The 23,309-nt window shown below is 38.0% G+C and overlaps 1 protein-coding gene across 3 annotated transcripts in view; it reads left to right on the forward strand.

The window, feature by feature from the left end:
- Window positions 1-17,215, forward strand: part of CCNY (cyclin Y) — a 130,369-nt gene extending 113,154 nt beyond the window's left edge. For all 3 annotated transcript variants that reach the window (XM_076331868.1, XM_076331870.1, XM_076331869.1), the window contains 3 exons: window positions 3,163-3,329; window positions 7,941-8,103; window positions 14,194-17,215. In XM_076331868.1, the coding sequence (XP_076187983.1) occupies window positions 3,163-3,329; window positions 7,941-8,103; window positions 14,194-14,310 (447 nt within the window). In that variant the 3' untranslated portion in view covers window positions 14,311-17,215. The remainder of the gene's footprint in view (window positions 1-3,162; window positions 3,330-7,940; window positions 8,104-14,193) is intronic.
- Window positions 17,216-23,309: the final 6,094 nt, after the last annotated feature.

The raw sequence follows: 23,309 nt of genomic DNA on the forward strand, positions 1-23,309 counted from the left end.
TTTGGGGAGTGAGAAAGCCAAAGGTCTTTTACTGAGACTTTTTTTTTTTTCATTTGACCAGTCTGTAATATCCAACATACTGTAACTATTCAGACTTTTTGAGTATTCTATAATTTCAAAAATTCATTTAAACTATTTTGGCATTGGTAGTATCAATGACATTATGCTTTTCCAAATAAGATTTCTATGCAGCTACCATTTTGTATGTATGCTCCTTTTATAAGTTAGTTGTTGTTACTTCTTTAAAGTTAGTCCAGTATTTATTTGAAGGTACAGATATCCCCAAAACTTGGGATAAATATCTTCTAAATGTTTTGTGGATTTTAGTAATTATCTATAAATCAGTCATAATGCCTCTTAAAAAAATGTTTTAAATTGGTAAGTAAAAAACTTCAACATTATTTTAAAACATATATCTTAAAGGAATGTTTTCAGTTTTCTTAGTGGCTATGTATTTCTTCTGTTAGAGCAGAAGCAAATTTCCTTCAGCATCTGTAGAATATCTTTAGATATTTAAAATTTAAAACAAAACGCTGGCCCTTCAGAATCCCAAGCAGTGTTCTGTTTTTATAAAATGCAGCCTTTCAGGTAGGTGTAATACTTTGCATGTATATTGTACAGAGATAGATATATATATATACACACACACACACACACACAGAGTATCTCATAAAATCTCCTGCTAGTTTCTGTCAGTCAATGTCGACTCTTGTAAGAGTACTAGCAACCTAAATAACCACCTAATGGCTTTTTATCACAATGCAGTGAAGAGGGTATTGTAAGATCTATTACAAGGTATAAATAGGTTACTCTTCAGTAAATGCAAACCTGTATTTTTATAGAGTAGCATATCAGGACTAATTGTTGGGTTTTGTAAATGTGTCTGTGTTGTCATGTTGAAGCACTTCCAGTTTCAAGTTCTGCTCCTTCATGCACAGCAAGTTGTTCCACGGATGAGAAACGAAACTGCAGAACAAGTTCACTTCCTTGATGCTAATGAAGGCAGTACAAAATTTTGTTTCTGAATCAGAGCAGAATTTACTAACTTAATAAATGACTGCATCTGATTTTCCTTAAATCATTGGCAGAAGAGTGCAGTGAAACCTGTTTGACACAACCTCACAGTGGACTGAGAAATCTGTTGCTTGGGGAGAGGTGATCTGTTGAGAAGAGAAAATTTTATACTTTTTATACATGAATTCATTGTAATATGACTGTATTAGTGACCATTACAGACACTGTAACTCAAGTTTTATTTTCCTTCAGTAAGAGTAGGATGCAAAGAACTTCTACTTTGTGGTGGCCACTTTGAACAAAAGGTGTCTAATACTGTGTTTTTATTTTTTCCCATGATTTTCTTGCTCAGTATGCCGTTTATACTGCAGAGTGTGTGAGACAGTTCATTTTGTGGGCTGCATATCTGTGTACATGTATTCAGATATTTAATATTTTTTTCATAAAATACATTTTTTTCTGTAAAATTTTAAATTATACAACAGCTGTCTACTGTTTTCAGTGATCGTGTTGCCAAGCTCTAATTACTTGTACATCTCATAATTGTGAAAATTAATGAACAAAACTATACGAAGGATGTAATTGGCCTTGATGTTATTGGTGACTCATAAAAATACACAAGCTTCAAAATATATGAATTCTTATTTTTTAAGTATGTAATATATTCTACTAATGCTAGACCTTTCCAGAAGCACAAATCACCGAAGGTCCTCCGTGTGCTTGTATGAGTACGCATCCCTATAGCAAATCACCAGTGAGCTGTTCCGGGTTTGAAAGTTTTTCCCCTATGTCCCCCCTTTCCCCTTCCCTCAAATCCTTACCAGCATGTATCCTACATTGAATTTTGGATATATTAGCTATTCTTTGGGTATTATTTGATTAGGTGTTAATAAACATTAACTTAGTCAAACTTCAGATTTATTATATGTCTTCTCAGCTAGTATATAAACTGTTTAAATGTTGTGGATTGCAGATGTATTCAGTTTTGTTCATCTCACATGTAAATATTCATAATTGTAATTTCCCTGTCCCTAACAGGGGATAGAGTAGGGGGGCACACAGATCACCCACAACCAGTATTTCTTAGAACGCATTTTGTTTATCAGTCTGTTACTATTAATGTAATTGAGCTGCTGCTATCGATAGCGGGTAACTATTCACACAGCATGTTGACTTATTCGCTCCCGTGGATCCCTCACGTGTTTACCCATAGTTCCCTGGCTGGAGCATCAGCTGGGGGGGCAGCCTAGCTCTGTGTTTGGAAACAGAGGGTCACACTGCACCCCCCGCCAGCAGCTTTTTGGTAGGTGTTCAGAAAGTCCCTCCAGGGTCCCTTGTTTCATCAGATGTACGTATATAATCCTGTAGCCTTTGTAAATAGTACCCACCACCCTCTTGGATGAGGTCTGGTTATACGAGCTCTGGTTGATGCTAGCCCGTGTTGGTGGCCTTGGGCAGATTGGGCCAGGCTATGGTGTCCTGAGTTTGTCGGTTCTTGTAGGTCCAACAGGATTACTGTTATGTTATTCATCTCCAGAGCTCATCGGTCCAGAGGAAAGTGTTATGAATTACCTTCTCAGCACATACCTTTCCTCTCTGTTCAGCTTGCTGTTTCTGTGGTAGCTGTTCCTCCGTCCATCCTCCTTCCTGCCTATAGAACCTCTTCACACAGGCTCACCAGAGGGGCCCAGCATGACATGATGCCATACCTGATAACTGATTGCCCGTAAATTACAACTGTAGTTGTTTGTATGGTAGCTAGTAATTATTATTTTTGGTAGCATACCCTTGCTTTCTTCATTAGTAATTAGCATTTTATTTATTTACATTATTTTAATAATTTATTTAAGCTATCATTTGAATTCATTCCAACATGCGACTATATTACCAACAGTTACAGATAGAAAAAATAACAGTTTTGTTTCTGGTAATATGATCAGAAGGCAAAGGTCAACTAAAATATGAGTTTGTCACATTCAGTCTTGAGCTTGGCATAAATGTATGTATTTAAACCGACAGCTTTTCTAAAAGAATCTTCTTGAGAGCAGATTACTGTTTTAAAATTGCTGGAATGGGTTTATGAGAATAGTTTTCATTTCTACTTAACAGCAGAATAGATTAAGTCTTGATTTTAACGTGTTTCCACAGGTATATCTTGAAAGACTTTTAACTTATGCAGAGATAGATATTTGTCCAGCAAACTGGAAGCGAATTGTACTGGGTGCAATTCTACTGGCATCCAAAGTTTGGGACGACCAGGCAGTGTGGAACGTGGATTACTGCCAGATCCTGAAAGATATCACGGTCGAAGACATGTGAGTGCAGTATGTTTATCTTTGTCAGTGAATGCCAAGATCTGTGTGTATAAGTGGGACAGGAAGTTCTCTCATAAATTATATAAAGTTTGTATATCTGTGTTTTATCTAAACATGGTGGATGCTGATAGATGGCATGAGGTCTACTTGACAGTTGCTTACTTAGAAGACATTAATTATTTTTGTTTTCTGGTTGAAGTCTATTTTACCCCTGGATGTTCATGCGTGGTGATGAAAACAGACCTGCAGAATATTTAAATGTTTGACTTGACAAATAAACCCACATCCAATGAGCTTGCATGTATTCACTTCAGCAACATTTACTGTCATGCTAGTTCTCCATACAGACAGTAGACCAACATGTAAGGCAGGAAAAAAAATTGTTGTGATCCTAATGACCCTTAGATGATCACCCACTTATTTATTGCCATTATTCAAAATTAGTGCTTTTGGATTCCCCCCCCGCCCCCGAATCCTGCTGAGTTCGTTTCCAAGATGTTAAAAATCTAGTATTTTAACTTGTCAAGAGAAATTTCCATTTTTCCATTTTTTTAATCTGATGGCATTCTTAAGAAGTGCATATTGTAACAGCATAGGGAGTTGTGATATTTGGCTGGATACTCCCAAGTCATATTAAGAGTATATTCCAACAGTAATAAAAAGAACTGTAATAAGAATAAACACAATTAAGATCCTAATGTTTACGAATACTAAAATGAATGCTCATTTCACTAAATAGTCTAGTGCTTTTTTTGTTTGGTTGCTTAGCAGGTATTACATATATTGGCTGAAGTGCCTGGGGTTTGTATCATCTATACGTTCAGGGCTGAGTCACATACCACGCACACTTTCCCGAGGTGCCCTTACCTGAGCTGGCGTGCGTGCGAGAGCAGTACTGGAAGGGCTGCAGTTGGAATTGGCGCTGGGATGGTGCCGGGGGGCTGGATGCCCTGACAGGCCATTGCGGCTCGTGCGTTTGGAGAGTGATGTTTTCAGTCTACTGGTGCACCCCTTTTTTATAAGAACTAATAACAATAAAATTATTAAAAAGATGTTTTAGTACACTATCCATGTGTTTCAGAGCTCTTTTAAGCAGAGCTAAGTCTGTAATGAGAAGAATGTAGACTCGTTTCTGCTTTAACTCACTTAAGTCAGGATCGCAGCCGCTGAAGAGTTTGTTGTGGATAACCACTCTGGGAGGAGGGGAGAGGGAAGGAGGGAAGTAGATGAGAAGAAATGTTTATACAGACAGAATGTTTTTTGAATCTCAGTTTGCAATCTCAAAGCAGTAAAAGGCCAAGCGGTTTTGCTAAAGCAGCCCTAATTTCATTTCTTAGTAGTTCGCTGTTTGTCAGATTTATAGCTGGTCTAAAAATGATCTGCAAGGGAAAGGTTGAATGTTAGGAGTCAGCTGATTGCTTTAAATTAAGCATGCTCATACACTGCTAGATAAGACTTATAAATTGTGAGTAGCTGTCATTGCTCAAGTATTAGAAGTTATCTCTAAATCTTGTATTAATGAGCAATTTGTAAATAAGGTGGGGTTTTTTCCCGAGTCAAAGTAAAAAACACAAAGCTTGCGCTGCTGTGGTATGCTGTAGGTACTTTTATTAGTTTTGGGGAAAACTCTTGTTTCAAAATAGAGGTGGGAAATACCACATAATGCCATTTCAGTATCTGTTTTAAAATATGTAAGCTACTTAAAGGATGGTTGATGATACTTCTTTTCCGACATAACCCAGACGGAATGAGATTTCCAAAATGAAGGGGGGGGTAGGGGCTACAAGAAGCTAAAATCAGGCCCTTCACATTTCTGTGTGCAACATTATTCCATGCAGAACAATTTGATAATGCTTTCTTGACTGTTTTGAGTGTTTCCTGAATGATTTTGCTAAGCTACTTTTCCCTTGATCCTTTTCGCATGCTTTCGGGTATTCGGTGGCAGTAAGGGCCTCCCTCCATTCACTCCTCCTCCAAGGGAAATCTGGGAGCTTTTAAAGTATTTCTGAAGCTGGGACATGAGCTGAAGTAGAGTGCTGAACAGCTTGAAGCAGACTGACAGGTTTGACTGTGCTGTGTGACAGTATTAATCAGGAATGGTTATAAATATGAGTTTTGAAATTGCTGATTCTCTGGGCTTTTTTTGAAGGCTGGTGATGAGGCATACTGTGATGGTGTGAAAGGAAACAAAAAAAGAGGTTATTGTTTTTGACAAACATGTGTGATGGTGCTACTGTTAGAAGTTGCACTTGAGCTATATAACACCATTACTCACATGGAAGACCCATGCTCCTGTGCTAACATCGGCCCTCTTTCTGCACTGCACATTCCCTAAGCCAAACTGTGATGAGTCCTTGTCCTCAAAGTTTTTAGCTTCTTAACCTTTTCTTAAAGATGTTAGGGTTCTCACAAACTGCAAACCCAGAAGCCTTTGGAGAGGCTGTGCTCTCTGTATGGTATTTGGTGATCTGGCTCATGGGCTTTGTGTTTGGGGCTCCTTGTCAATCCTCCAGCAAAGATTCTGGTGCTTGTTGACCTGATGTTTATATTCCTGCTGCCAGTTTTTCCAAATTTTTTTTCCTCCATTCCTTAGTGTGGTGGATTTTTTTTCTTTCTTATTTTTCAGGTAGTTGGGACAGTACAGTATTATGATTTTGAAGTGTCTAGCTGTATGCAAGATGGGGGCTTTCATTGTTTATATTAATAAGGCAGAAAAACTCTGGGTCAAAATCTTCGACTGCTGTGAATCATTCAGCATAAGTCTATCTTGCAAAACATCACACAGACCTTTCTGAGTTTTTTAAGTCACCAGCAGTACATTGAACTGTGCGTAACAGCTAACGGAGGACTTGGGAGGACGGAACTGCAGTATGTGTCTGCAGTCATGTATGTAGCATTACCTTGAGTTTCTGTGTGAATTTGGGGAGCGGCCACAGGAAAGCATATGCTAAAGTAGTCTAATGGGGATGTAGCGGGAAGAAGGGTGTGGTGGTTAGTCATATTACATTAGTTCAAATCCGAAATACCTGTATTTTTTTGTTCTTTCTCAGCTGTAGTTAGTCTGCTGATCTAACCTTCAAATCTGGGAACTGGGGGACAGTAAGAATCTGAGGCTATGTATTGTTCTTAAAGATTTGGGGATGCTCTTTAAAAGAGGTACAGCCAATGTCTTTCTCCATTAAAATAGGTTTTCTACTATGCGTTACCATAGACCTTTAGGCTTAGCTTGCAGAAAGTAAAATCTTGGCAGTATAAAAGGACATTTAAATACAATCTTCTGTATTTATTGGTACATGTCTTAAAACGTATTTCTTTTAATTGGGATCTTTTAAAAGTTAGAATCTTCAACAGTGTGAATTCATGCCAAAGAGCCCATATCCAGCTTTTAGAGAGTCTTTTAATGTTAATTAATATTTATCATTATGTAAACATAGAATTTTGGCAGAGAGAGTGAAGGTAAGGAAAGACAATGATTATGATGTAAGAGTGATGTAAGAGTAAAGACTGAGAAGAAGAAAAATCAGTGTTGAAAAATTACTGTACCAGTACTTTTTGTACTCAGATCCTTCCTCTTCTATTGCCCACTGCCTGCACATTCCTTGCACACGTACACTGCAGTCAAAATGTAACTTAAATGCAGTATCGTAGTCAGTCGATACCTGCTGGTAACACAGCTATGCAGTCCGTATAGTCTTTGGCAAACATGTACAGCTTTTACCACCCATTTATCTTTTTTATTTCTCATATCTTGAAATCACTGTTTTGAATGTATCATATGTCCCTGCATAAGTATTATGTAGGATATCTAGTTACTGTGCAATTTATGAAAATTTCCAGTCCTTAATTTTGTTGATCTACTTATTTCTTAACATACTTTTTAATGTACTGGTGTAGGTAATAATGTATTGCTATACCAAAGGTTTCATGGGGTGGGAGCTCAAAGAGGACCTCTGTTCCTATCAGATATTTTGATAAACACATTTGTTTTAGGTACTGAAAAACAAATAATCACCACTGTGAATTTTGATTGCTCGTCCTAGGGAAAAATTCCTTCATTCTGTTCATAGAGAAAGATAAGACAGTATGCTGAAAAATTCAGGTTTCCCATGACTAGTTTTAAATGGTTGATTATGAAAGGCTGAAGAGAGTAAATAAGTTCTCCAGTAATTTAGGTGTTAGAGTAATTTGCAGCATTTATGAGGGATGTCTGACAAATTTAGGGCATGTCTGTGTTCTGTGTTTGCATAGCCGTGTGTGCAGATCCACCTAGTGGAGGTACAGCAGAAACAACAAGAAAATTTTTTTCCTGCTAGCTTTTCTGTCCCAGATTGTATTAGCTAAACTGATAAAGGTGCCCCTCCTCTAGCAAAAGTTTGTGTCTGGGTTTGATTGGCATCGCAGTAGCAGCTGCACGGTGCAGCATCTTTCATATTCCTCACTGGCATACATATGCCGATAGAACTTTGTAGACTAGGTCAAACCTTAGGCTAGGATAATTGCATCTGGCAAGAATAAGAAATGAACTTGGTTTATACCATTTGCAATTTAAAGTAAATTACATTCAGAATGCACAGTCTGAAATATGTTTTCACATTTATCTTCTTTCTACAGGAATGAGCTGGAACGCCAGTTTCTTGAGTTGTTGCAGTTCAATATTAATGTTCCCTCTAGTGTTTATGCCAAGTATTACTTTGATTTGCGTTCCCTGGCAGAAGCGAATAACCTGAGTTTTCCTTTGGAGCCCCTCAGCAGGGACAGGGCGTATAAACTTGAGGTAAGACACTTTCTTTTTAGATTGCTCAGCATTGAATATATAGGGGAATTTGGAATTCTTGCGTTATTTCTCCCTTCTCCCATCTCTTCCCAAATATTCCCATGAGATATTAGAATATCACGTGCCCCGATTTTCATAACTGTTTTGTTTGTGCTTTGGGTATTCATGGACATGGGACGGCTTTTTGGCCCGATTTGCTTCATACCTTGTCTTGCTTTCCATTTCTTTTTCAGTTCTAGTTGTCTGAATTGACCTTGTGAAAGTACCCGCAAGTTTTACAGTGACTTTGTTCACAGTCTGGTTTTGTGTGTTCATTTGGTTTCTTAAAACTGATTATGCAGCTTAAAGGACAGAATATTAACAAGTATTGCTGAAAATAACTATTCCATGTGCTTGTTATCTGCTACTGCCTAATTCACGTGGATCCAAGTCTGTTATCTCCTGTGGTGTTTTTCTCAGTAATGGGAAAACAGAAATGAGCACATGTCTTTAGTGAATAAATCATGAATGCTTATGAGACCTGAATATACCATGTGCACTATGTCGGATGGTCTGGACCTGTGAAATCCATTGCAGTATGAATTCCCACAGGCACAGGAAGAATTTAAAATCATCAGCCAATTGTGGGCTCTTTGCAAGACTGGAATCTATTTTTCCTGAGCTTTCTGATACGAAGTTTTTCAAATAAGGGCATTATTGCATGAGTGTGTACACATTTTGTTACTAATTTTGAAATTTGTCGTTAGATGCTAACTGCTTTTAACATCGCACGCCTTTAATTATATAACAGCTTTGTACTGGAGGTTGTTTGCCTGTGGGTTAGAGTGAGCTTTGCACAGTCTGAAATTCGTAGTGCTCCTGTAAAACAGGCAGGCAGTACTATACACGTTTTTGTGGGGGGAAATGGTGTGTGGGAAGGTTAATTGACTTGTTTGTGACTGTAGTGGGAACAGAAAGTGGTGGAGAAAGACTCAAAGCAGATTTCACTAAAGTTGTATTTCTCATTCTTTCTAAATATTCTTTCTAAATTTTGCAGATAGCTCCAATAAGAATGTAACTTAATTCTGTGTACGGACTGTGATGTAAATTTGCATCAGATTTTGTTTCTATTGAAGAGAATTAAAAAAAAAAAAAAATTAATTGGGATTGTAATCTTAAATGAAAAGAGGTAGTTTATTAAGTTATTAGATGGTGGGTCGTGATAATAAGTGCCATTACATATATTAAAATTGAGTGAATTGCTTTTTGATGAGAATTTAGTACACAGTGTTTCCCAACACTGTCAGGCTATATCACACACAATGTATAACAGCAGGTTACAAATGAAGGTAACAACGATAGCTCCTGAAGCCTTAGAAGAAAACAAAATAGGAAATTACTGTAAATACCCAGAGAATACTGGTGGTTCTTCTGTACTAACTAAAGAGAAGGCATATTTTAAAAGAAATAATGGAATCTTTTTCTCAATAAATCCTTATTATTAAAATTTTTCCCACGTTGGGGATGCTTTGTCCTGCTAGCAGAAGTTGGCTGTACGGTAACCCTGCTAGCCAAAGGGGATATCTTCAGGGAAGAGGATGAGTATCTGCTGTGAAACCAACTTGGTCTACCAGCTCCTTGCCTCTGTTCTGGGGCCAGAAGGAATGGAACATGATGAGAACTCCCTTGTTCCCTGGCAATACTGGGTTGTCATTAGCATGCCCTTGAAACTAGTTGACAGCATAATTTATAGCCTAGTTCCCAGTTAAGCATTTAGGTTGCCAAGAGTTATCAAAATGCATTTGCAGCACTTTTCTAGGTCTCTCATGTGCTGTTCAGCCCGGAATTCTCTGTTTTTAAAACAGTTGCCTGGATTGTCCAGTGGCATGGCTGTAGTACCACACAGGCTGTGATATTTTTGACACTGAGAGAAAAGCTGCAGTCTGTGATGAAAGACAACAGACTCATAGTGAATGTACGTCTGCAGTGGAAGGATTTGCCTTGTCTGGTAAACTGAAAGGGCCTTGCTCAGTCCTAAGATTTAAGACAACTTATTTACTGGCGTTTGAGATCACAAAAGGTCTTGCATAGAGAAATGGTTATATTATAACACATTTTTGCTACTTTTGCATTTTCAAGCTGGTTTATGTATAGCAGGAGTATTAGATCTGGCATGGCAGAATCTGCATTGCTGTTTCTGCAAATATCATGAGATTGATATACCTGTGATGGAAAAAAACCCCCAAAACCAAGACCACCAAGGATAAGGCTAGTAAATACTGTTCCTCATCAAATGGAAATGCTGGACAAGATCCATCAGCTTAGAGGTGTTATAAGAGGTTATAGTACTTGTTAAAAATGACAACGCTTTCTGGAGCATCTGCAGTGGATGTTTTTCCTTATTTAATGTTACCACAATTGACACTTAAGAAGCAGCTTTGTCTTTTAAATGACTAAATGAAAGTAATTTTTTCTTACTTTTCATCAGCCTGTGGCATAAAAGTGTCCTGAATTTGTTATACCAGTCCACCTAGTAGCCAGAAACCATTTTCATAATGCCTCTTTTTTTTTTTTCCCCATTGTATGGAATCATGCAAGTTAAAAATGGCAAATAACCTTTCATTAGATCATCCAGTCTGTCCACCTGCCAATGCTGTTTGTTCCAACCAGCATATGTTGTAGTGTGTTTTCTCCTTCCTTTTAATTATGTCAAACGTCAAGGCTTCCTTTACTTCTCCTGAGAACTATTTTCTAATATGGGAGATTTTTCTGGCAAGAAGGTTGTTGGATATCCAACCTTAATCCACTATTTTGTAATTTCCTACTCTTGCACCTGGTTATTCACCTATATACTGAGCTAAATATGAGTCAGATTCTGCTCTTTGGGGTAAGTCCACAAAACATGCCCACCCTGTTTCTGCTTGTGATCTCAGCACTGTGCTCGTTTCAAGGCTAGATGTTGTAAGAGCATTTGTTAGTGCACTCCCAGTTTAACTGACTGTATCTTGTCTGAGCTTTTTTTTGTTAGGATAGTGCTTGAGCACATAGTTCAAACCTGTTGAACTACATGCTGTATTGTCTTGACCCTAAAGAGGTACAGTCCCATAGATCAAAACGACAAAAAAGAGGAGAAAAATACGTAAGTTACAAGTAGAGAAGTGTCTTTATATCCCTCCAGCTTCCAACTGTCACAGTGATTGATTGCAATCCTGAGTGTTTTGTATGTTCAGAACCCTCTTAGCCAAGAAGCAAAGGGAGAGCAAAACTCCCCTGCTCTTTTGTCAGGAGTAACCTGATTGCTCTTCTTTTCATTCTCCATGAGAACCCCCATCATCACAACTTCTAGTTGTTCTAGTGATCTTTTTTGGTTTTGTTTTTTTTTTTTACATTTTTATAGAATGCTAGAATCATAGAATAGTTTGGGTTGGAAGGGACCTCTAAAGGTCATCTAGTCCAACCCCCTTCCGTGGGCAGGGACATCTTCAACTAGATCAGGTTGCTCAGAGCCCCGTCATTTTCCTTACATATAACCCTTCTAGACTTAGTGCTGTCTGTCCCTGGCTAAGTTCTCTCTGGTTTGTCCATTTTTTGGGGGTATTGCAGCACTCGCAGTTGCGTGCCTGTGTGCATTCCCAGCAGTGAAGCCGGAGCCAGCCCTGCTGCTTTCCTGCCCTACACAAACGTGCATGCAGCCAAAATTTATACTACTACTACTACTACTACTACTACTACTACTACTACTACTACTACTACTGCCTTTCTCCCCCCTCCTTTCTCCTTACCCACCCCCTTCACCAGTGTCAAAGTCTCATCTAGAGTCATATAACTCAGCAGAGGAACTGACTTCTAGTTCTGTATGCATATATGTAATGGAAGAATATATATGTATGCATTTTTCTAGCTGATTACAGATATTACATCACGTGCAACAAAATTTCACATGATTGAATAGTGTTGCTGTTTTTAAGAATGTTTTGATTTCCTATGAGAAATGGTCCTTTGCAACTGTCAAAAATCGGTTTCTTTTTCTAGCAATAAAAGCAACAGAAATATCAGATGACAGAAAGGTGTTTATAAGCTATTTGGATTTATTTTAACTGAAGGACAATAATAAATATTTACAATTTTCTGCTTTTGTCTTGTTTCCCCATATGTTATGCTAAAGTTGACTAACTAGCTTGCTAAATAGGCTCCAAATGTCAATTTTGTAAATTATTTGCAAATGAAGAAGCATCTTTAGATACAGGATTGCTTTAAACAGCAGTCAGTGTGTTTCTTATCCATGTGATTAATCACCAGAGACTAAAGATGCCAAATATTAAGTGCCACTGCCAAGCAAAATTTCATTTTGTCTGACCAAGTGCCAGAACAGAAATTTTCCTGTGAAACAGGCAATTTTGAAGTGATTACCTTCTCTGGCTGTTTGATGCCTAAGGTAACAGCCTGATTTGGCAGCTGAAAGAAGCTGAGCTCCACCTCAGTTGCACCTATTTGCCAAGCCATGCCTTGGCACATTATTTCATGATTAAATGCTTTTCATCTATTGGATTTTAAATCCGATTGAATTGCATAAACTTTCTTAGTCCATTGAGTTCCTGGTTAAATTAAATAAAATGTTATTAAGCAGTTCTAAGTAAGCTAAGTTATGGTCTACAAAGCAACGGGAATATTTACGTTACTTTATTCTGTTGTTCTCTTCATATGCACCAAGAAAGAAAACTGTGTTCAAGAATGGTCTTAACAAACGGAAATTCAGTTTGCAACTGAAAAGTAGCAACTGGTTTCTTGGTGGTGGTGGTGGTAGGTTTTGTGTTGTTTTGGTTTTGGTTTTTTTTTTTTATTTTAACCATGCTTTGTGGCTGGCTGGACCAAAGGGTTAGGTGAACTTGCTCTCAGATGTATGAGTTGTGTGCTTCTGTCATACCTGCCTCTGGTCTTTGCAGGACTATTAAAATTAAAGGACTCTTCACTGCTTCAACTTGCTGTGCTAGAGAAGTAAAGATCAAGAAAGAAAATGATGATCAGTGGAGTCAGGCTGTTTATTTGTATTGCCTTGTTTTATAATCAAACACATGTACTGGTTTTGTTTGTCCAGTCCTTTTTATTAAACATCCTATCTTAAGGCACCACTTAAAAGCATCCCTGAGTAAACAAAAACACTGGTTTAGTTCATCTTATTTTTTAATTTGACCTTGAGTACTCCTTGCAGTGAGCTTTCCCTGCAGTTCTGCGTGTTTGATCACCAGAGTTAACATCCCTACTGATGCCGACCGTAGCCTGTCCCAACCCTATGAACCCTAATAGACATGCTGTTTTAGGGCACAGTATATTTGTGCATATGAGGTCCATAATAAATATTTGTTTTAAACTTGGCTAAAAACAGTAGAAGAAACGTAAAATGTTAACTCCAACGTAGTATAACAGGAGTTAACATTTGAATAATGTTTGTGTCTCTCTTTAAAAGGTTTTTAACATTTCTGTGTATTTTTAATGCAAATTAAATTATTATCAATATGAGTTACGTTTCCCACTGGCACTATATAAGATAGCCTGATCACATAGAAATCACCATCTCCTTCCGAAAGGCAAGTAAACATCAGCTCTGTAAGCAAAGCAGGGCGAGTATTCTGCCAGGCCATTTATCAGTACAGAAAAATGTAATTACTACAAGACTTTTTAGTAAATAAAAGAATTAAGAGCCATCTTCTTTATAAATTCTCCAAATATACTTACAATTTCTATAATTATTTTATTACATTTTCCACTGCTTTTCACCAATGAAGTGCTATCTGTGAGTTACCATATAGCAGTGGGTAAGCATTGTCAGCTACGTTGATGAGATTTGTGATGGTTAACCTGTAAAGAAAAGGTTTGGAATATGCTGAGTCCTTCAAAAGCAGCCGTGGTGGGCAATGCAATGTCAGTGTGTTTCTTTCTTTTAAGGTTAATGAAATGAGAAAGAGGATTCGGGGAGAAGCTCTTCGCTTGTTTTGCTTAATGAAGTGACTTTTTGTAATTCTACCCATATGTAGAAATCTGCGTTTAGTTTTATTTTACCTGTACAGCTGTGGTCACTGCAACTGAGGTTTCTTTCATTCTTTTGTCTCACAGGCCATTTCCCGCTTGTGTGAAGATAAATATAAGGACTTCAGGAAAGCCGCAAAGAAACGGTCAGTCAGTGCTGACAATCTGACTGTGGTTAGATGGTCCCCTGCTATTATCTCCTAACAGAGGAGACTGGAATATTCCTACGGACGTACTGTTTCATCCATCCATTTTTTTCGGGGTGGGCTGGGGGCGGGGGGATAAAGAAAAAAGACTTTTGATTTTTTTATTTTTAAATCTGTCAAGCTGCCTTTACAGTGCCTCCCCATTGTGTAGCACACGAGTAAAATACTTAGTGGAAGGAGAAATGGAGAAATCAGTGTTTGGGAGAGAAGATGGCAACAGTTTTTTTCTCACTTTCGCTAACAGCTTTACCCTTTTATGAGGAAACAGCAAATCAGGTGCTTGGAAGAAGAAAAAAAAAAAGAAGTAGAGGCAGAAAAATATTTTAAAAAGAACTGTGCCATTTTCTAATATGCTGTACTCATGAAGAGAAATGGCAGCATGAAAACAAACCATGTAGTCAGATGACTCTGCACTAGAGGAATGAAGTTGGGAGAATTCCATCCTAAAGGTTTCTCTTAATATCTTTTTTATTTTTTATTGTTTTTTTGCGGTCCTCATTGCTGCTTCACAGGATAAATTCTTCCCCTCGCACAGCAGCAAATACGAAGTCTGTATTTACAGTAGCACAAGCCCCTGAATAAATAGCGTTGGGTTTTTTCACTGCACTTTTCTCTGTAAGCTGTCTTATTAGCATTATTCTTCATAATTATTATGCATATGTTATATTTCTTGTATGCCTTTTATTGTATTTCAAGAAAGAACTTGACCATAGTACTGAACCAAAAGTGTGTACAGGGATCAGAAGATCTTGGTAATTTCATGATGTGTTTTATTTATAGTATACTTGGGTGCGTGTGCCTTCCTGAGTTCTTGGAATCATTTATTTTTCCTTAATATAAAGATACAGTTATTAAAAGTATTCAGATGATGATGATAAGACTTGGGCCAAATCTCTGAAATTTGCAACAGATCTTGTGATCATTTTTGCAGATTTTCATAGCATTAGAAGTTTAGCAGAATTCATTTTGAGGGAGTTTTGTTTTTTTTTTTTGTATGGCCTGACTAGTTCATTCCTTCACCTCCAGGTCCATTGTTGCAAGCAATATTCTCAATTTTTATATGTTTACTTTAAATCAAAGTGAGTCTGTTTGTAAAAAATAAAAAAAAATAAAAAAAATTGTTCCAGTGAGAAGGCCTGTAGAAGAGCAGAATGGAAATCTTAACAAGGTATTTGTCACAAGTCGGTTCGATTTTGAAGCTAAAATACAAACCCTCCTGTTTCTCAGCGTAGGTGCTTATAGAAATTAAAAGTAACCGAACTGTGAACATAATCTTCAACTCTGATTATTAAGCTCTTCTGTTGTTGTTACTAGTTCCCTCTTACTGTGGCTGTTGCCCCCTTGGAATTTGTAAGAACCTTTTATAGAAAATACCTTGTCAGTATAAGCATATTTGCTTTATAAAGCCCCGGGGTGATTTTTTTCCTTTTTTTTTTTTTTTTTTTTACACAGTTTAGAAAGATATGGCTGAAAACTCTCAGTTCCCTGAAATCCTTTCTTTGCATCTATCAGTGAAATGAATGGCAACAAATGTCCCTGATTTATGCACTACTGTGGTAAACCGTAAAGATTCCGTATTTGTTTTATTAAGCCCTATGGGCTTGTAGCAAACCTAGGGGCCCAGAGATGCACACTTGACTTCCAGTGCAATGCTAATCGGGTGCCTCGGGGCGGAGAGGCACTGACAGGATTGAAGTAGTAATACCAAACAGTTTTCTGTTAACTTTCTAATGTGATTTGTGTAGTTTGAGACATGAAGGTTTTGTCCATAAATTCTTCTAATGTCCTTTTGGCCTTTAAAATAATCTAATTCTCATCACTTCTTGTTGTGCCAATGCATCAGAACTGTGAGTATCCAAGTCCATTTTTCCCTTGAACGTGGAATGTAAGGCAAGTGTTTATAACAATACAAATGCAAAGTACAGCATTTGAAACCTCTTTACAGATAGTATCAAAAGGAACATTTTCAGAGCATTTGAAATTCATCCTTTATAAGCATACCTTTAGGCTTTAAAATATGTAAAATAATTTGATTTATCAACACTTTGCTAAACTATTTTCCATTTAACTTGATATCAGGAATATTGGTTTTATCCATTTCTGGGTGATGGAGATATGAACTTTGGATTATGTAAAGATCTCAATGCATCTACTATAATTTTTGTGAAGTTTATTAAACTACTTTAAAGATTGTATAGTCTATTTATTGTATGTATGTACATACAGTCTGATACTTTAAAAAGTGGATTCCGTAAAACCTGGCTCGGTCTTGTTTAGACTATTGAATATCGTTTTAGCCTTGTGCACTGGACTCTACCTCTGTATAGGAGAATTTTCCATATTCTTAATTAGTACTGATTCTGTGATTAACTTGGTTATGTTTCTTGCACTAAGAATTAAAAAAAAAATCTACTGTAAGTGTGGATTTTTTTCTTTAGTTTAAGTTTTGCCATATGAATCCTTTACATTTAGATGGACGTTTCTTTCCCTCATGGTTACAGAATAATTCTTTGCTTTTTCTTCTGGTTTGTTCCACGGTTGCCAAAAAATACGGTACCTGTCAGTAAATCTTAATGAGTGTCTTTTGTTTGCAAGGTATTCTATACCATGTAATTAAAAATGAATTATTATTTAGGATTATGTTGTGTTTAGTGTAGTTTTTTAAGCATTACTGTATGGAAAATGCCATTGCAAGGTTAGAGAATCACCCGGAGTGTGAGAAGGGAGGAGAACCAAATAATGTTTTAATTAACAGCACAAATACATTGTGTTTTTCATTTCAGAACCTGAAACTAAATTTGCTGTACATGTTTTCTGGATTAAGGTTTTAATTATTGCTTTGGTCACCGGCTCAGAAATGAAAAGGTGTAGGAGATGTAATAAACCTGTCCCTTCAAGCGTCATTGTCTTAATGAATTATTTTTATATGTTGAGACAGTGGGCCATTTGTTTGGTCATTTATGCAATGGTAATTGGATAAATATTTGAAAAAGGCATCTTGAAAGCGTTTTTATTCATGCATCCCTCTGCAGCCCAGAGATGTTTCCCTAATTCTTCTTTCCATCTACAAACTTGTTTCTATTTCATTTTTTGTTTATATTTCATTTTTTATCAGTGATATTTATCATTCTGACAGACGCTGTTCTTTGGGACTGAGAACACTGGAGTCACGTGATAAAGTGCAAAAAGAAGAAAAAAGTCAAATCACCTTTTCCACCTTCCACAAATCCTATCAGTCTTTCAAATGATACATGTTTTCTATTGCTAAAAAACATACAAAATCCTGTCACATAGCAGGGTAATGGTATCCTTTTCAATAATTGAAATTTTTATTTGTTTTTATTTATCTTTTTTTTGAGAGAGAGAGATAGATCAGCATATATGGCTTAGTTTCCCTTAGCTTATTTAGCTTAGTTTATCATGTAAACTAAAAACATGATGGAAGAACTGTTTACATTTATGGAGTCTTAGTTCAGACTTTGTTTTTTAACACCTCTTTCTCTACTTCCTAATGCCAGAAACCTTAGATATAAGCTAAAGATTAGAAGTAGCAAAAACCTCATCGGAAAAGGGTGATGGTGTATTGGTGGCAGGTGACAAAGTGACATCTGGTAGTGTTGGCTATATATAAAAATAGCAGTATGTGGGAGGGGATAGAGGAATTGAAAGGGCAGAACCAGAAAAAAACCAAAGCCTTAACAGCTGAAGCAACAAATTATTTACAGTTTGTTGGTAACACGTTTGTTGGTAACAAACACTGCATTTTCCAATGACATGTTTAAACTACTAACTGAAGTGCTGCACATCCACGGCAGGCTCATATTGCTCTCTGCTTCTATGTGGTCTTCATAAGGATTTCACTCAACCTAGCTTTTAGCACTTCCTCACTTCTGTTTCGAACACATTTCTGTAATCAGAATATGGGGGTTTTTTACTGGAATTGACAGTTGTTAAAAACCTCTGCCTACCTCTGCAGTGGAGTGCCCACTTAGTGGGCAGGTTCTGAGAAAACCACTCAAATACAAACACAAACATACCTGCGTGAATGCGACCTAGATGTATACAGAAATGTGCGCCCGAAGTGCAGGAAGTCTCTTTCTGCTGTTTCTGTTTTTTCTCTTCAACTGAACTACATCTTGAGGAAATCACAGAACTGATGAGAGTTTGAGTTGCGTAGACTAAAGGTAATGACAGAAGATATGTAGCAACCACTGCTTTAAAAAAGAAAACAAGATTTAGAAGAAAAGCTACTGATCATAAGGAAACCAAGAGTGATAGCAGACATAGATTATGATGCTGAAAACGATTGTTTCGTAGTGTGTATGAACCTGCTTTTCTGGGTCCTCTTCTGAGAATCCACAAAAAGCGACTGGTGAACCCCAGAACCACAGCTTGAAAATGGCTGAACAGATTAGCTAAGAAAGCCAGGCTTCTGTTGTCTGGGCTTGGTCATCAGGCTCTTCCCACTAAAAAAGAAGCAACAGGATGGCAGATTGAAGAAAGGCAGGTGACAGAGCAGTACAACCAGTATTTCTTGTGTTCCTTCTAGAATGGTTGGTCTGATGCAATTTGATGTGAAAAAAGAGAGTTGTTTTTTCGTGCCTTTTATACCGTGTGTAACGTGCTTCAGCATTATCGGTGGAGACTTTCAACTGTTATTAGCTGGAGATACTCTTTGGTGATGATACGCTAAGCATCCTTCTTGGTGTGGTGATAGTAACTAATGCAGTAAAACTTTGAAGCTAGAAAATCTTCGGAACTAGCACTGCTGCCCCCTTTGAATTCACTGGCAGTGAAGCACATACTCAAAAGGCAGATGAAGACTTACTCATGTGACGAGTGCTTCACTAAACCAGGCGTTAGAGTAAGACACCTCCTTCACGCAAGAGATTCTGCAGCGCACTTAAGTCTAGAGTTAATTCTTCTCTTACCTATATGTTTTCTTGCTTCACTGCCTCTGGGTTTTCGTGCCTCTTTATTTTAGACATTAGTACAAATTATTCTCAGTGGAAACAGTATCTTGGGAACTGGCAGCTCTGATACGCTTGCTGCCTTATATTTGAGCAATACAGATCATCCTGTGACCACATACTTCTCTTTCATGTATTTCAGGCAAACTAAGCATTCTTCTGTGGAAAAAGGAGACGCCAAAAAGATGGGGATTGGTGTGCTAGAAGGGTTATGAGGCAGAATTAGGTGTGCATAGTTTTAAAATAAACCAGGAAATAAAGACAGGCAAATTTATTTGTATCTTCTATGGTGTCAATCCCAAAAGGCATTAATGATACTTTAAGAACGTGATCTTGTTAAATTTCTTGGGCAAGGAGTTTGAGGGATAATTGTCTCTCTTCAACTGGACAGGATAAGCAGATTGTATTGCCATAAATCCTAGGAGGAGGAAGACCAGGTTATACTGAGCAAAATGGCACAGAAGCAACACGTAAAATACATACACCAAATAATCTTGAATATTGTGCATTAGAATTGCAGGACTATCTTGGTATTGATATACAATCTAGCAGTGTTTGGGAAGTATTTGTGGTCACCTTGTATAATTACATCCTGTTCCTTTTGTGGCCTTAAAGTTAAAAGATCCTCCTGTGTATGCAAAAGCTTAGCTCACTTTATCGAGTACTAGAATATAATCAATAATATTTGGAGGTAGACTTTGCAAAAAAAAAAAAGTAGAAGAGCTCCTGCTAAGAACAAAAGCTGCTGGGGGTAATTTGGCGGTGCTGTGGGGCTTCATCAGTGTGAACATTGTGTAAAGAGAGGGGTAAAGAGAGTCTCCTGCTTGTGACACCTCCCAGTATGTGCCAGTGACGCTTCTGAAGTCACAGGGAGGGAGGGTGAGAAGAATTGCAGAGACCCCACCCCCCAAAAAAACCCCAAGTCCATCGTTGTAGTTACAGTGATTCTGCATTAGCACTAGCAGAGTTGTGAACAGAGATGAAAAATTATGTTCCAACTTCTTTATGTAGTTGCTTTGCACTAAAGTGAAAATGGCTTAAATTTACAAATCACCACCAGCATTTGAAACATTAAATATTTCACTTACTTATTGCTACCAGCAAATATACACCTTATATTTTACCACAGGAATGAGTCCACAGTCTGAATGTGTACTTTAGTGGTGCTTTACAGGGCACCGATTCTAAATCCGTCCACTAAGAAACTAGAGGACTGATTCTTGTATGCTAGGAAAATAGTTGGGCATATCTTGAATATTTTTGAATACTGTCAGGTAAAGTGATCTTCCAGATCTGCTTGGATTTAATGCTTTGGATCAATGACTTCTACTGGACAGAAATAACTACTACAAAGTATAAAGCGGCAGTATTGACTTCATCTAGAGAAATTATGGTCATGTCACCATGACACCGAGCTTCAGCGAACAAAGGACTGGCCTGATTCTCCTGCTTCGCCCTTTAGTAATGAATCTACTTCTGAATCTCAGTGCCAACATCTTCAGTGTTTCTGACCTGTGAGAAATCTAGACCATGAAATCATTGCTTTTCTGTGGTGGCCTGTCATTACGGTACATCAGAAAGGCTTTTTTTGTTCTGCTCTGTGTTGCTGGCATGTGGCAGAACAAAGTTGTTCTGCTCCTTAAAGCATGCAGATAGCTAAACCATGCATTAGCTAGAGCCGTGTGCTTAGATACCTGATCCCAGCTGCAACGTTTTCCCTTCAAATTTTTTCTAAAAGAATTTTCTTTTAGAAAAAGAAAACAGGGCAAGAAATCAGTTGTGAATTTTCTCTGAAATACATAGATTGCAAATCAGCATCTAATTTTCCCATTTCAGAATTTTTTTTTATAATTTCAGACTTGAGCTGAATTTTCCTTGACAATTTCAGTATGTGAGTGTGCGTGCAAGCATTTATTTTTGGTATTAATTGCATTAGATAAGGAATTTCTATGGCAGTTGCTAATAGAAAAAGCAATTATTTTAAATGTCATTTGAACCCGTTGTTTGCCCCCCGAGGAATGCGTTTGTCTGGATTCTTCGACTTACTAAGAATAGGTAAATCCAATGATACAAGATTGCAGGTTTTGGCACTGTCCCCTTCATATTGTTACATGAACAATGAACTTTACAAGTTACAGTATAAATGGAAAGCTTCAGAGGATCGAGGGGATGGGGAAGAGAAGAAAACTGGAACTGATTTCTTCAGCAGATTCTAGAATCTGTCCGTCTCCCTCAGCTTTTCTTCTTCATAAAGTGTCCTTAAAAACAGTACATTCTACTGCTGAATGTACGGTATTCTCCTGAATGCGGAAGTGCTCAGGATTTGACAAAAAAAATCCCACCCCATTAATCCCTTTTAAGACTTGAGGCGCGCTCCCAGGGAAGTCAGGCTGAAATGCAATATAAAATGGAAGTACAGGGAAGGGGGGGAAGAGGATCTCTTGGGGCAGTGGAAAGCGCCCGCAGGCTGAGCTCCAGCACCCCGGCCGAGGAAGCAGGTGAGGAGGTCGAGCTTCCCACGACGGCCCCACCACAAATTCCCCACCCTCGTCCTTGCAGGTGAAATCCTGAGCTGCCAGCCAGCTCCCTCTCCCGGGCATTGAAAACATCTAATTCTGCAGGTCTGTGCTGGTTTTTGTCGTCAGCTTATGTACACGGTGCGTTTAAGTGAAATTGGGTCTGTATAATTGGGCAGCCCCAGCGCATGTCTAACCTAACGTGTATTTGCAGCTGTTTCCCTCTGCGTTGCTCTGCAGAGATCCTCTTGCACATGCCTGGCCTCCTCCTGTGCCGTACCTGTCACCGCAGGGTGTGCTGGGGTCTCGGGACCCCGCATGCTGGCCACTGCTCCTGGCATTTTTAGGCAGACCTAACCTGGTCTCCCTGCTCCAGGAGCCGATACTTGCATTAATGGCAATGCTGCTCTTAGCGTTAGATTGCATAGATCATTGATAACATTGAATTTGGAGGTTCCATCAGGAATTACGAAACCCCTTTCTTTTGCATTTCAGAGCACAGCAGGATTGTTAGCTGGTGGGTTTTCTTTGGCTTATTCATCTGCACATACTTCAACAGTGCATGTAGTGGGTTTTGTGCATTAAATCAATGAAAGTTGTGTAACAGCCACCTGCCCAAGAGCAAAGGGAGAGCTGAACTGACACACCGAGCTCGCGTCAGGCCCTGTTAGTTACTTACAGTTACTTTATCAGTGCTAGAGGAGTTGAAACCTCTAAACCTGGGGGATGAATCATATAATTGCTGAAGGTAGGAAAAGTAAGAGGGGCACAGTACTTGAAGTGAAAATTACCGTTGCCTACTTCTGAGCATCACAATCTGGGACAGGAATCCCTGCAGATCAGAAATAGGTGTCTAGGGGATTCTGCCACAAACCACTAAATGGAGCATTAGTCAATATGTAAGTAACCGTCACATTTAACAGTAAGTGAAAAACTTTAAGTCCTCCTGACTGTCTTCAGTGTGGATAAACAACAGTATTACTGTGGGGGAATGCAGTTTAAACACGTCCTGAAGGACTCATGCTGATTTTCAAATACATAAGATGTTACAACCTTCCAAAGTTGTATGTTTTTGCAGATAAATTAATTTGATCATTGAAGGAAAGATTAATTGTCTAGATGTACATAAACATGACATAACTTCATTTGTCATGTACATAAGAGAATGCAGTTATATTCAGGAATGCAGGTATTTGGCAATTTATAGGATCGGTTTCCCAGAAATGAAAACATCATGGGCAAACTGAGTGGGTTAAAGTACTTACACAACTGTTCTTTGAGATGTTTCCTAAGATTTTTTGGATGCCCTACATATTTTTTTCCCATGAAGGGAAATGAAGGCAGCAAAAAGAGAAAACAGCAAAATATAACAAATTGGGGAAAAAAAATAGGGAAACTGAAATAGTACCAGCAGTTAGGAGGCACAGTGCAGTTCACAAGGGAATATATCCATAAATATCTGTGTCCAGTTATAAGAACTAAGACAATTTTTAAATGTGTCAGGAACACAG

Source organism: Aptenodytes patagonicus, chromosome 2 (assembly GCF_965638725.1).
Source record: "Aptenodytes patagonicus chromosome 2, bAptPat1.pri.cur, whole genome shotgun sequence".
In the NCBI taxonomy this organism is placed as follows: domain Eukaryota; kingdom Metazoa; phylum Chordata; class Aves; order Sphenisciformes; family Spheniscidae; genus Aptenodytes; species Aptenodytes patagonicus.